This window comes from Solea solea, chromosome 7 (genome assembly GCF_958295425.1).
Source record: "Solea solea chromosome 7, fSolSol10.1, whole genome shotgun sequence".
In the NCBI taxonomy this organism is placed as follows: domain Eukaryota; kingdom Metazoa; phylum Chordata; class Actinopteri; order Pleuronectiformes; family Soleidae; genus Solea; species Solea solea.
The window spans coordinates 7,918,215-7,933,064 of record NC_081140.1 but is presented as its reverse complement, the minus strand read 5'-3'; the positions used below and the strand labels follow the sequence as shown (position 1 = coordinate 7,933,064).

At 40.4% G+C, this 14,850-nt stretch overlaps 1 protein-coding gene across 3 annotated transcripts in view; it reads right to left on the bottom strand.

Annotated features, from left to right (window-relative positions):
* sik3 (SIK family kinase 3) overlaps positions 1-12,442 on the bottom strand; it is a 38,276-nt gene extending 25,834 nt beyond the window's left edge. For all 3 annotated transcript variants that reach the window (XM_058633489.1, XM_058633491.1, XM_058633490.1), the window contains exon 1: positions 12,127-12,442. In XM_058633489.1, the coding sequence (XP_058489472.1) occupies positions 12,127-12,417 (291 nt within the window). In that variant the 5' untranslated portion in view covers positions 12,418-12,442. The remainder of the gene's footprint in view (positions 1-12,126) is intronic.
* Between the last annotated feature and the right edge of the window lie 2,408 nt (positions 12,443-14,850).

Below are 14,850 nucleotides of genomic sequence, written 5' to 3'. Positions count from 1 at the left end.
ACGCATTCGCCAGTTTTTAAAAATGGCAGGTTTGATTCTTGGGTCAGACATTGTGCTCATTACTCTTCCGATGACGACACACTCCGTCAGTGGCCGACAGTCTGTTGACATCACATTTTAGTATTGTCTCAGCTCGCTTGGAACCTCCCCAGAGCAGGTACCAAATAAAGCACCAGGTATCAGGTACTATCCCTAATGGAAAAGCAAAATAAATGAATAGAGTCGAGCAGTGCTAGAACTCTATAATGGAAAAGTTCCATAAGAAAATTATTTTCCTAATCACTAGCATTTTTTAAGACAAAAAGCCAAGCTGGGAATTACAAAACATTGTGCTTCCTTTACATTCGACCTTCTTTGGATAACCTGACCTAAACCACGACCTGCAACTGCGAGAAAGTATCTTGCGCAATTGATGAGTCCTTGACAATGGCTCCAGCAGTGTGGATGTTGATGATGTGTGACAGGAGCTTTGCTGTGCCACTTAAGAATGGATAGACGACTTTAATGACTTAACCAAGCAAAGCTAATGGGACTGCCCCGAAACACTGCTCCTGCCAAAAATAAACAAGTGCAGTCTGTCTGTCTGTGTGTGAAAAAACATAAACCATGTGTCCTGCATCAGTGAGCACACAAGTGCCACCCTGAGCTCCCTTTTCCTGAAAGCAGACACGAAGATGAGTCCAACTGAAGCCCAACAAGGTCGACTTCCTGTTACAGACAGGAAGGGGAAGTGGGGGAAAGCCAAGAGGGGGCTCCTGAGAGAGCACATAACGTCTGACATAGTGTTGTGTTGCTCGCAGACGATTTGTTCGAACACTGACGCACACAGTCAAGTTCTCCGCTGTTTTAACTTTCCCAGTAAGCACAAAATGACAGTGTAGAGACTCACCAATGCTTCAGCTCAGCTGCCCGGTGATGAGGAGGTGGAGAACGGGTACTTTTAAACTACACTCTGGCCATATGGAAACGAAGATACATAACGTAAACAAGCACTTCAGTTATTATTTAATGCAAGAATTAATTACTTTGTGTGCTGAACTCTAATCTCGCCAACTTTCATAGGGAACGGTATGTGTACTGGTACATTAAGTGATTCGTTCACTGAAAGTACTGTGAATGAATCAGCGAACGTAGCCTACTCGTACACTGAACGTGTAGTGATATTCAGCAGCTTAAACTCTCAGAAACAGCCTCAGCAAATCCAAGAACAATGCCAAACTGTAGATCAGTTTTAAATACTTAAGAAGACTGAAAACATGCATTAATCTCCAATATTTAAAATCTCCATATTTAACAGAGGAGTCTGGTGTATTTAGAGACAGCACTGCCGAAAGCCGGCAAGTGAGCCGAATCACAACCGTTCAGCTGTATTCCAGTTCAGTGACTGGACGACGGAACGATTCAGTGAGCAAATCTTTTTAATTAACAGATTCTAATGATTCAGTACATTGAAAAGTACTTCTTATTCCATCACTAGTCTGACAGTGGCCTTCATCCAAATCGTTGTGTTTCTCTGAGTTAATTTTGTCATCATTTTAAGATGTGTCCAAAAATGCATTTTGCGAGTTCACAGTGACCGTTGAACGTGATGTAAATATATGCTGTCCATGAGGCGAATTAGGTGAGTCGGTGTGCTCTAGTCATTGTAAGTATATGTAACTCTGTTATTGTTTTGATGTTCTGTGGCCTCTAAAAAGGTCAATCAGAGGAACTGATCTAACTAGGCAACATTTGCATATGCAGCTTCTGCCGACATGATCAAGCAAATTAGAGAGCAAATGACGTACACAATGCAAAATGTAATTTCTCATATTTGTTCTATTCTGAAACTAAGCAAACGTAGTTTGAAAATGTGTCTTCTGGATCAGTAAGGCATTTGTATTTCTGATTTCTGAAAATATTCTTGGTGTTGCTGAATATAAAACCTTGACCAAAGTAAGATTGATGACGGACTAAATAACAAAATTAACTGGGGCAGCAAATACATGTCCACACACTGTTTTGACAAATCGACTGCTCCTAATCTTACCATAGAAACATCAGTGGCAATGGCAGCTGGGAGGTTGTACTGCACAAACAAACAAACAAACATGTGACCAGGTTGGGCATCCAGGTTTAGCACCAGCCAAAGTACAATGTGTTGAGACTTTAAGTGTGTACCTCGGCAGCCATCTCCTTTGCACTTGCTTCCATGACTGTCAAAAGATTTTGCTTCACCCACACACACAAACACATGCACAAACACACTCCGGGGAGGCTGGCTGTAATGAGATAAAATGTCACATAGCCCCTCTGATCACAAGACTGTGACATCAACATAGCTCCATAACAGAGCAGCTGGTGCCCAGCAGCAGAGTCCATTTACTGTACATTAAACCACACACATCCATACACAAGCTTCACAGTACACATCCTATGATTTTATGTGACTTGGATCTTTAATACAAGCACATGACAGCAATTCAGCTAGTGTAAACTGTAGAGGTTTAAAGGACTGATCACTGGGAGCTTGTTAGGGACTTATTCACACGGCAACACACGGAGAGGACGGAGATGACCTCTGTATAAACATTTGCAGTGTATTCAGTTAGAAAACAAGTCTCTCTGGTCTGATAACATTTTGATTGAACAGTCAGGTTGTATTAGTGTGCATCATGTCTTGACAAACCCCAGCACCACTCATCATTTACTAACTACCACCTCAATGGTATAGAATGCTGATGACAGCACAGGGACTGGAACACAGGTCAGAGTTGTGGAAAGAATGAGTGTAGAAAGTGAAGAGATTTCCTTTCCAGATGAAGAGTTCTCAGGACGGATGTTTCTCAATAATTATCTAGACTATGGAGGTCCACTATATTGTAAATTGTTCCACCACTGCTTCTCATTAAACTATACATTTTCCTTTAGTTAGTGTTTTGTTGTCCCGTGCTCACTCACAACATTGCACTTTCACACAGTTGTCCATGATGTTTGTAACCATCCTTGTAAGACACAATACTTTCACTTGTGAATACTTGAGTGTCATGACATGCTCACATGAGAGTTCCTCTTTCAATCTTGTAGTCTGACATCCACAAACTGAAATAAATCAGTGGGTAACACTGGGTGAAGGTACACTTTCAAGACTGAAATTATCATTAGCACACAGGCAAGATAAACAGCGTAAAATATGAGCAATGGACAAAAACTTATTTACACCTTGAAGAGGTGAGAGACTGTATGAGACAAAACTAACACATGGCCAAAGTTAAGCCAAAAAAAAAAAACTTTGCCCTGAATGTATACATTCTAGCACTATCAATGTTCAGTTTCCAATCACTGAACATCAGGGCTTATAATATTCAAGGTTTTCAAGAGGCTTAGCAATAATTCTGACTTCATTTGATGGCCTAGCCAGAGCTCTGACCTGAACCAATTTTAAGGGGGCATTCACAGTAAAAAAAAAACCTTGCAAAAAATAATCCCCAAACTCAGGTGTGCAAAGCTTGATGGGGCATCATGCCCAGGAACACTGGAGAAGCAGTGCTGCAACTGCTGCAAATCAATGCCTTGCAATACGAGTGAAGATATTTCATTTCCAACATTATATTACTCTACATTAACTTTGTTATTTGGGGTGTATTTCAACTTCAACTCAAGGTTCCTAATAACAATTATTATTGTATTACTCTATTAATAAATATAACAATGGATTAACCCAACACAAATATCAAAAACTTGTCTCATTAATATTTCAATAGTTTGTTCAATCATGTTCTCTTACAAATAACAATGTAACAAGATGAAACAAACAAAAAGCATACCCCAGTCTTAACTCTGGAAGTCTTTGTTTTACAGTCCAACATAATACTCTCCAAAATAAAATTAAAGCAAGAGCATGTTCAATTCAAATATATGTATCAAGATCTGACATATTTAGTTCAACAGTGACTGTTGTCGTAGATGAAGAGCTCCATTTAGGCGAGCACTTGGTGCTCACAGTGTCCAGCACAGAGCAGCGTTACCTCAGCCTGTGATATTGAAATTAGATTTTTATTTCAGAGCTTGAAATAAAACTCTTTCTGTGTTTGCAGAACATCGTTTTAAGATCATTTGAGGCAAGAAATTTAAAAATGTGGTTTGTGTATATCAAGATATGACAAATTAATAAAACATCTCTGCTTACGCGGTTAAGTGGTGCTGTTTTACCACCGCCTTGACTAACTGCTCCGGGATGAGTTCGCTTCAGGTGTTCCTGCATAGCAGTTGTACTGCTGTGACCGCTATCCCCAACTTGCAGAGCTTACAAATCACCAGATTGTCAGGTCTCTGTCTAAAATACTCCCACGGTTTAGATGATCGCGAGGGAGTTGTGAGCTTGTTCTCCGTCCTTTGACCGGGAGTCAGCATCTAACTTCATTGCAACACGTCAAAGGAAGTTATGCAAGTCGACCAATCGCCCCGGCACTAATGTATATACTGTATATATACACAACCAATCATATCAAAGCTAACAATTAATAAAGTAACCAACAACTTCTGAAAAGGCTTGTAGCTGGCGAAAAAGACCAGAGGTATTTGTGAAATGATGAAGTTGCTGTCATCTACTACAATAACAATACAGTGAACTAACCACCATTCAAATGACCTAAAACATCTAGAATAGACAGAATACAACAAACAGTTTCACATTTCACACACAATGTTAATGATTCATAATGATGACATTTTATGACCCAAAGTTTGTTTCAATTCATTACCTTTCTGTCAGTACAAACTGAACCTTTTTTTACATAGCCATTAAAACTATAAAATGATATTGCACTAGAGCATATTGTTATATTAAATTATTGAAAAGCCACAGTGTTCAGCCTTCAAGAATTCTTGAGCTCCAATACTGGACAAAATCCATGCATTACTCAACTATAAATGGGCAGATCTTTAACAGAGAATTATTATAGGGTGCAATGTCTACAGTGTCTCACACAAACACACACACACACACACAGAGCGGTGCAGTGATATAATGTATGAGGTTAACCTTCATCAAGAGGTGACACAGATAACACTCACAGGAACATAATGCTCAGGCTTAACTCACATGAGCACATGAGACTCTTAAACTCTCACATATGTGCACATGGGTGTTTAAGAAAAAGTCAAAGAAACACCATTTCAAGTCACCACTAGCTGGACCACTTTCTGGGAATAATATGCATGTGTACGTACAATGTGAGTCAGCACATTGCGTCTCAGAGATGTTCTACTGGTGTGTTGTGAACTGTGTTGTGAGATTGTGTGGTAATGACTCAGTTGAATGTGTCGGGCTGAGAGTATAAGACGGGGGACACATGCTACAGTGTGGAAAAACTGGACACCACACATTCGTCTGCCATGCTGTTTACTCCTCATGCACAGAAGAGGACTACATTATCTAGTATTCGTAAGACTTCAGAGGACACATGGACATGAAAGAGTATGACCGACCCTCAGTAACTATTGGTACCCATTAGAGCTAAACAATTCATCAAAATGTTATCCAAAATCTATCAACATGATCTTAATACAGTAATTAATTAAGTCAGATTGGGATATGAACATTTCGGCTGCACACTGCCTCACTGACTCAAGCAAGTCTTGTTGTCTTCATGTGTCCTCCATCATCACTGACTGAGTTCATGCTACAGCTACAATGCATAGAGGATAATTTCAAATGAATAACTGAGAACTTAACTACTAAGCATATTATTCAGCTGATCAGTACAATAGTGATTAAACTTAACAACGTTGTTGAATTAGCTGAAACCAAACCTGAATAAAAATGTTCTACTGGTAAAGATAGAGTTTTACAAGATGCATTGTGATTGAGGTTTCTGTATGCTGCGAGTGAATGAATCCATATAGCTCACACGTGCACAGGCCATGTTTTTAATCCTAGTAAGGATTTTCAAAGCAGCAGAATCAAACAAATACCTCAGATCTTGTCTATCACAGCGCAGCGGTTGTTCTAGATGAAAGAATTACATCAGCATTGCAAACCACCATCTTCACTCAGTAATCAATTCATTGGGAGACATGTCAAGGACCAAGCCTGTCCATAACACTAAAGGTGGGAAACTCAAGCTCAGAATATGAAATGTGTTGCATCTGCAACCTGTCAATAAGACATTTTCATGACAGAAAAAAGCTCAGTCAAGTCACCTCCATTCAGAATTGGTAGGTCTGGAGCTATCCCCATTACTATGGAAACCAGCGTGACTTTGTTCAAGCGACCTTTCCCAACCAGGAGCCTTGGAAACACACAATCGCCTCGGACAAAAAGCGGTGCTAAAGATGCTGGTAGCAGAGAGTTGTGATTTTCTAACTGACAGTGTTTGCTGGCATGTAATGTTCCTATTATGTTGCAATGGAGCTATATGGACAGAAACGGCTGCCTTTAGTGACGCACACAGACATACGTGCACTACAAAATAATAGTGATGAAGCCTTCAGTCTTCTCCATCACAGAGTATAACTATCACCATGACTATGTCTGGGCTGTGTCTCTGGGACTCTGTCTCCCCTTGTGAGGCTGACTGGCTGGAAACCCACACTGCTGAGAATGCAGCAAAGTGGGGCAAGATGAGAGGGAGAAACACATATAGAGCTGAAACAATTAATCGATTATTAATCGATTACTAAATTAATCGACAACTATTTTGATAATCGGTTTGAAGTTTTTTTTCATGATTAAAAAAAGATTTCTGATTGTTTATGCTTCTTAAATGTGAATATTTTCTTAATTTCTTTGCTCTGGATAACAAAGAAATCATTAAAAGTTAATCATTTTGGTTTGTGGACAAAACAAGACATTTGAGATAGTCATCATTTCCAGGTTTGACAAACACCGATCAACATTTTTTAAGATTTTATGGACCAAACGATTAATCGAGAAAATAATTGATAGATTAATCGAGAAAATATTCGATAGATTCATCGATTATGAAAATAATCGTTAGTTGCAGCTCTAAACACATATATTCACCTAAAAGAAATCACACACAAGTATGCCTTTGTGTGGTTCTGTGAAACAGAGAAAGCAAGATGGTGTGTCAGAGAACTGTGCACAAGGGGGTGAGAATGTGACAGAGAGTGAGTGAAATTGTTACACAGTACATTTGGCCTGTCCTCTAATGCCTGCCATCCTGCCTGCCTAACCCTCTTCCTCCAGCTCATCCTTTCCTTGCCTAAAAACACTCGAGAGGAAAGGGGAAACGACAGGAAAAACAACGGGGGAAAAACAGTTTTACCAGCGAGGCAGGTCAGGACACGCAGCGCAGTGTCATCATTGCCAATCATGCTAACCTTGATGTGGGCTCAAAAGACAGATAACACTTTAAAAAGTGTGCCTTTACTTAATCATTAGTATATCTATGAGGTGTCACGACTCTCCGAATCCTATATTCGATTTTAAGGTCATGATACCACAATATGTATGTAACAATAACTAGTAACTTGGAAACTAACTGTAAAAAGAAGAGAGGTCATAGAGTCATGTAGCTCTGCAACCTGCTTGACATTTCAAAGCGTGGTTCCTGTACATTACTTCAATGTTTAAATCCAGGGTTTTCCACCGCTGAATAATGTCTCATGTCTGATGTCTCATGTCTGATATTTTGCGTTCACAGGGAACGCAAAATATTTCCACACTGGGGATTTCAGAGAAGCAAGAGGAGTTTCAAGTTTGTGGATGTGTCACCCAAATGAGCAGTTGCCCTGGTTAGTGGGAGGAACTAACTGTATAGCCGTGCTACAATGGCTACGACCACAACAGTGTTTTTTTTCTCCTCTTGTACGCCTGCAGGACGTAAATCGTCAATTCCAGCTTTGCTTTTGATGGTCGAGATTGTGTCGTTGTTTTGATCAATATTCGATTTCCAATCAAGATTGTGACGACTGCCGGGGCATTGAGCTGTTAGGCATTCAGCTTCCTAAGGCCTGCCCGCAAACAAAAATCCACGGCGCAAAGAACACTTCAGGGAGGGCAAACATCAAGTCAGGGAGGGCAAACATCAAGTCAGGGAGCGCAAACAACAAGTTAGGGATCGCAAAGAACAAGTTAGGGAGCGCAAACAACAAATGTATTTTCACACAATAAAACAGTATATTTTTGAATGATTAAATACATATTATTTTTGCTTATGAAAAAGTGTTGTTTGAAAATATTGACACAAATCTAATTCCATAACAAAGCAACTTCTTCAATCAGTCAAATGGTTTCAGTAACCCCATATCTGCATTCTGATCAAAAGAAACACAAATGTGGTCAATTGAAACATGTTCTTCTGGCTTCCATGCACACCTCATGTGAGCTCATGGACAATGGGTGGCCTATATTGTCACCATGTACCAAGCTCAGACACCAAAACAAGGCTCCAAAATGTGTTGTGACTGTGATTCTGCTGAGAAGACAGAACTAAGTTTCTGTTAGAAGTTAATGTGTGCTGGTGTTGTAATTAAAAATAGTCAAAAATACTAAAAGCAGAAGTATTTTATGGTGTCACCGGAAGCCTACAAAAACTAATATTTTTAAAAAGGACTCTGATTAGATGTAATGTTTATAGAACACTGAAATCAACATTTGTGAAGACCATAGCAAACCATGGCCTGACTACTTTTCTAGCAATGCAACTGTATGAGAGAATGAAAACTCTTGTTTTGACTTCCACTTGGCTCACTGACCTTTGTTTGCGGCAGATGAACTTTCACTTGTACACGTGCAGCACACTATCTGCAACTGAAGGGTTGCATTTGGTGACTGGCTGCTTCCAAGTTACCAAGAATATACACTAGCAGCACTGGTTCATGATTATTAGCTTAACAAATGGTTGAATGTGTGTGTGTATTTAATAAATAAACTTTCGATAAATTGCCCATTAAATGATTTAGGTTAAACAGAGCAAAAGAGGGAGAAAGGGACTGTGCCTTTATGGGCTTCAAAAGCTACCAAGTGTTAAAAACAATGTCCTCAGTGTGACTGCACTGCAGGCGATCATCCAGCTCCAGCCAACAACTATAATGGTGTATTTCTGCTCTACTCGCCTCGCCTCAGCACGGCACGACATGGCACGATTAGGTTGCATCTCCACTACAAAAAAGTATCTACTCAACGTGGGCGGAGTCATCACTGCACGGCTGAGTGAAACTGCGGTGACTTCGTTTTATACGTGACACACACAACACGCAAACGACTTCTGTAGTTGTTGGAGATTAACCCACGTTTTTAGGATTGTTAAGTAGTTTTAACTGATCTACAGTTCGACTTGATTTCTGTCCACTGGAGCCTCCTATTCCACAGACTACAGTGACAGTGGTCTGTGATGTGGCTCACGATTGCCAGCGCTGTCCCTAAATACACCAGACTCCTCTGTTAAATATAGAGATTTCCCTGGTAGTTGTTGGAGATTAGCCCACGTTTTTAGGATTGTTAAGCAGTTTTAAGTGACCTACAGTTTGGCGCTGTTCGGCTTGATTTGTGTGTGGGACGTCTCTTCCTGTGACGGCACTCTGGCCAGTCAGTGGCCGGCAGTCTGACCAATCATCGCATAGTACCTACTCGGCACGCTTTTGGAACCTCGCCTGAGCAGGTACTAAGGTACTATGTTAGTGGAAACGCTACTTAAACCGTGCCGTGGTGAGGCGAGTAGAGCCGGTGGAAATATGCCACAAGAGATGTTAGGATTCGTTTTTGTCTAGTCAGCATTTCTAATTGAATTGTTAGAAAAACAAGCCCATGACATAGGGCTCTACAGCATATTTTTGTGATGACTGATCTTCATCATATCCATATTCATAATATCCATAGACATGGGAAAGCACAGCCCTTGTTCCTCTGCTATTCAAAAGCAACTGAGGTCACTACAACTTCTGCACTAGATGATGACAATCATGAAGTGACTGGTCTGTATGAGACCACCCTCAACAGACAACAAGGCATCTCTTTCTGTCAGTCCATGTACCACTATAATTTTCTCCTCCGTCTGTCTCTCACTCTGTTAGACAGGCAGCCAGCCACAAACACACACATGGAACACAGCTTCATAACCAACACATCATTCTGTCACCATTATGTCACTACTGTCTTTGTTTTGCTCATACAACATCAAACATACTGCCCCCCTACATATTAGTGAAGTCAGATGAACACACTACAAGAAATGTCTTCTATAAAAAAAAAAAAACATTCACTGACTTAAGTTTATTTTGGCCTCTTGAAACTACATGGACATTTCACTGGGCCATGTTGTGCAAAGTACACACTGACCTATGTCTGTGTGTATGTCAACAAGGGCATAGAGGGGAAAGCTGCTCACTCAACTACCCTGACACACCTTTATTTATGCCATTAAATTTAAAGGATGTTCATCAGCTGAAAAACACATAATGCTGAAACTGTCTGAGTACAGGCTTTAGTCATCCGAAATTGAATTAAACGTTGCTTACGATGGCGCTTCTTTACATCACAACAGCCTTTCCTCTAATACAAAGTATGGTCAACAGAAGCCCTCACTGACAGCCTGTCACATCAAAATGGCAGAAACTGTAGTACTACTGCTGAAAGCATCAAATGAGGCATGCTGATTAGCAATTCATCCTGGCCCCTTTGGTACGACCACATCAGCTAAAAAAGTACAGCCAACATATTTGGAGTTAGAACGGATTAATTGTTTAAAATCAGTTTAAAACAGTTGGGCACCTGATCAATTAGTACAAACATCTCTTTGTATACCTTCCTATATTCCAACCAAATATCAAGTTGAAAGCATTCTGTGTGGAAAAAAAAAAACACCTGAAAACACCATTTTCAAAAGCCAGGGAGAAATATATAGTGTTACAATGTAATCTATCCAATCTAATGAACTATTATCATTACTTTATGACAGTGTCTGGTGGTGATTATGTCAATGATTGAGTCTACTGCTATACCACTCCCAACTTTATGCACAGTTGAAACTACAAATTTTGACATGTCACAGTTTTCTAGTCAATGTCATCAAACAATTAACTGCACTTAATAGGGCCTTAATATCTCAAATTGATAGATCACAAGGCTGTTATACAGTTTTAACCACAGGACTGACTCACACCACACTAGTTGCATTTTTGTCAAAGAGATATCAGAAAAGTTGCTGATAATTTAAAACGCTATTCATTTATAATTCAAACCATTTCGTCAAGCTAAATGCTTTTAAGGAAAATTAGCAATTTTCCGGGCAGAGATGTTATATGATTAAAGTGTTATTTTTGAGTAAAGCTTCACTTCAGTAGTTACTGCACAACGTAATGGGTCATTACCGCATGAGATGCTATCAAAATAGTCAATACTATATTCTACAGCTCTGAGGAGACATGTATTGTTTCATAATTTAGGATTTTATTTTAATGACGGCTAACGTTAAACCCATTTGCCAGATGTGCTACACATGGTTTATCCTAAGTTGCAGCCGTAGTGACTTGCTAACTGAGTGGTTTCACATTGATTTCGATTTCAAAACTATTTACTGCTCAGCCCAAATCTCTGACTCTGTCATAAATGACTTTAGCGTGATTCAAATGTTACTCCTGTGCTTCATTTTAAAGACAGCTTCCGATACTTGAGCAACCTATAACCTTGGAAGTATATTGTTCATTCATAGTTGTCCAACTTTTAACCTTGTGCCTCGGTTTCGGTCTGAAACACATCTGAATCTAGCCAAACAGCTAACTAGCTACGAAGCTAAGCTAGCAACTCCAGTCGGAACACTGTGTGTCTCCCCCTTTTCATCTTCGTCAATACCCTTCTCTCCGTCCTCTGCGCTCTGCCACACATTAACCTCAGGCCTTTCTGGCGTTTGTTAAAACACTACAAGTTAATGTATGCGATATCATCTTAATCTTGACATTGATGTGTTTGTCTCCAGTAGTTGGAGGTGATGCCCCGTGTCGAACGCACCCTCTCCCTCTCTCTAACACCAAGTAGCGGTGTCACCAAAGCGGGCTGGCCGTTGTCTCCCTGGAGCCTAAAGGCCCCAGCGTCATCCTGAGTAAATGCTCGAAAATGTTTGAAATGACACAATGACAACTGCTACTTGCTCGCCTCGAACGCTCCTGTAATAGTCGCCTTACCTTTGCTTTGGTAATGACGTGCGTGGCTAGTTTAACAACCGCGAAATTCCCCTTGCCGATGGTCCGCTCGATTTCATAGTGGCCCACTCGAGCTGGGGGGGGCCTGGTGGCCGAAGTGTGGCCAGGACTGGTGATGCACCCAGTGGTCGTGCTGGTGCGACTGGGGTGGCTGATCCCGGAGGATGGCTGGCCTCGGTTCTGGGAGCCCATAACTGCGTGGGTCGGTCGGGCAGAGTGCGTAATCCCGGGCGCAGTGGACCCAGCAGCACCTCCGCTTGACACGGCCGCCATCTTCTCGCCTCTCTGCGGGAACAACAAGCAGCCTTGCGCAGCGCGCATCTCGGGCACGCCCCCGCCCTGCGTCATTTTACGTGGAACGCTCTTCCGCAGCGCCCTCTCTAGGTTGTAACCATGGCAACGATCAGCGTAACAAATGACTTAATCCAAAGAAACGTATTGTGGTTGCCCTGACAACAACGAAGTGCGCATTATCACTCCGGTTCCCATGATTCAGTGATTCCTTGCAAACTGCTGCACTATGTATGATCAGACTGGCTGGTGAGGCCTTAAAGAGATACACAGCTCTAACATTACTACGGCAGATTGAAATGATCAAGGATGAGATAAACAAACAGTCACCCCATCATTCTGCTCGAATAAACACGCTATTGTGAACGTTTACACAGTTGATTAAGTCATAAAACCACCAAAGGTCCCAAGTAAAGTTTATTAACTAATACAATGTGTACACTACACAGCTTTTTATTATGATTAAAAAAAGCAATAAGATAAACACCTCTAAAGAAGAATATGTCTATGTCCAGTCTATATTATGAAAGCACTTCATCAGAAACAAATTGTGAGATAGTGATAGTAATAATAATTTTCCCACCAAATAAACACACCATTTGGGAATCCTTACTGTATATATATAATTTAGATAGATAGATTATGTTGTTTATGTTTACAACTTTCCAAAACTACTAATAAAAACCCCCACTGTTGATAAAATATTGTTTTTTTAGATAATTGCAGCTGCTACTGTTGATTAGCTTTCCACCAGTGTCCCTGAGATCTCGTCGTAAACACTGGGAGCACTGACTGAAATTCAATTCTGTGTTTCCAAAGTCTCTTCAAATGGAGCAGGAGGTGAGGAGTAAACACATTCACACATGCTTTGTTCTACTCCCGCACACCTGCAAGAGGAAGACAACCTGACATTCACAGTAACAGTAATGTTTGTTTGTTTTTTGTTAACATTAGTTTTATTTCACTGTCATGTATCATAATTATTTTAGATTAAGTAAAGAATACATGATGAGCAGTCTGAATACGTTTGAAAAGTAAAACACATCAAAGAAAAAAACCATCAAAACCACTCATTAGTAATGCAAAATATGCAAGTACATTTATAGGATTCAAAATAGTAATGCAAAAAAGTGTATTTATACTATATATATTAAATATATAATACAGATATATATAAAAAAATATATTACTATATATTTTAAGTTATTCTTCAGAAATGCTGCATAAATGTCTATTCTATTCTGTACTGTTCTATTCTATTCTATTCTATTCTATTCTATTCTATAGCCCTCTCATTGGGATGTAGACAGCACCACTCAATGTTAGAAAGGTGTTCCTGCATCCTCGGCAGCTGCACCACAAACAGTGTGAATCATGTTCACACTGTTTTGCGGTCACAGGTTTACTTGTTTTGAAATGCACTGTTGAATATCACTTACCTGGTGAAATAATAGTGTGTAAAAGCAGATCCTGCATTATGACCCAAGGCTAACAGGCACTGTGTCAAAGTAAAAAAAAAAAAAGCAAAGGGTTTTTAGAAAACATGATTCAGATTCCCAAATAAACACGTGGTTATTTTAGATAACAAAGCAGTCATTTGCACTCTGTAATTGAAGAATGCATTGAGGCACCAGGGGCGAGATTACATAAATCACAGTCTCTTTGGGCCTTACAGTTAATTTTCCAAAACAGTGATGGGTTACATAAAGATTACTGGTCAAGTTACATTAGGCAGTTTTGTAATCAAGTAGTAGTCCAATTACATCTTCAAACTGCACTGCAATGCAAAGTCAGTCAGTCAGTCATCATCTACCGCTTAATCCTCCACCAGAGGGTCGCGGGGGGTGCTGTGCCAATCTCAGCTACATCGGGCGATAGGCGGGGTACACCCAGATAGAGACAAACAACCATTCACTCTCACACTCACTCCTATGGTCAATTTAGAGTGTTCAATTTACCTATCCCCACATTGCATGTTTTTGGACTGTGGGAGGAAGCCGGAGAACCCGGAGAGAACCCACGCACACACGGGGAGAACATGCAAACTCCATGCAGAAAGGCCCTTGTTCCAACCGGGGCTCGAACCCGGGTCTTCTCGCTGCAAGGCGAGAGTGCTAACCACTACACCACCGTGTGGCCCGCAATGCAAATTAATAATCATAAAATCAGCGTTGTCCACAGTCTAAGTACATTTTAAACATCAAATGTAAACATCAAAAATAAGATGTGTTCTTAGCTTCTTTGATTTTCTAAATTTTAACGGGATTGTGTGGATGTGAAAATTACCCAGAATTATAGTTATGATTATGAGAGGTATAATATAATCCTTTATCAGCGCCACAACCTAGATATTGGGAAGCCCATGGACAAGAGGAAAGGAATTGAGCTCATATCCAGAAGGTCGCCAGTTCAATC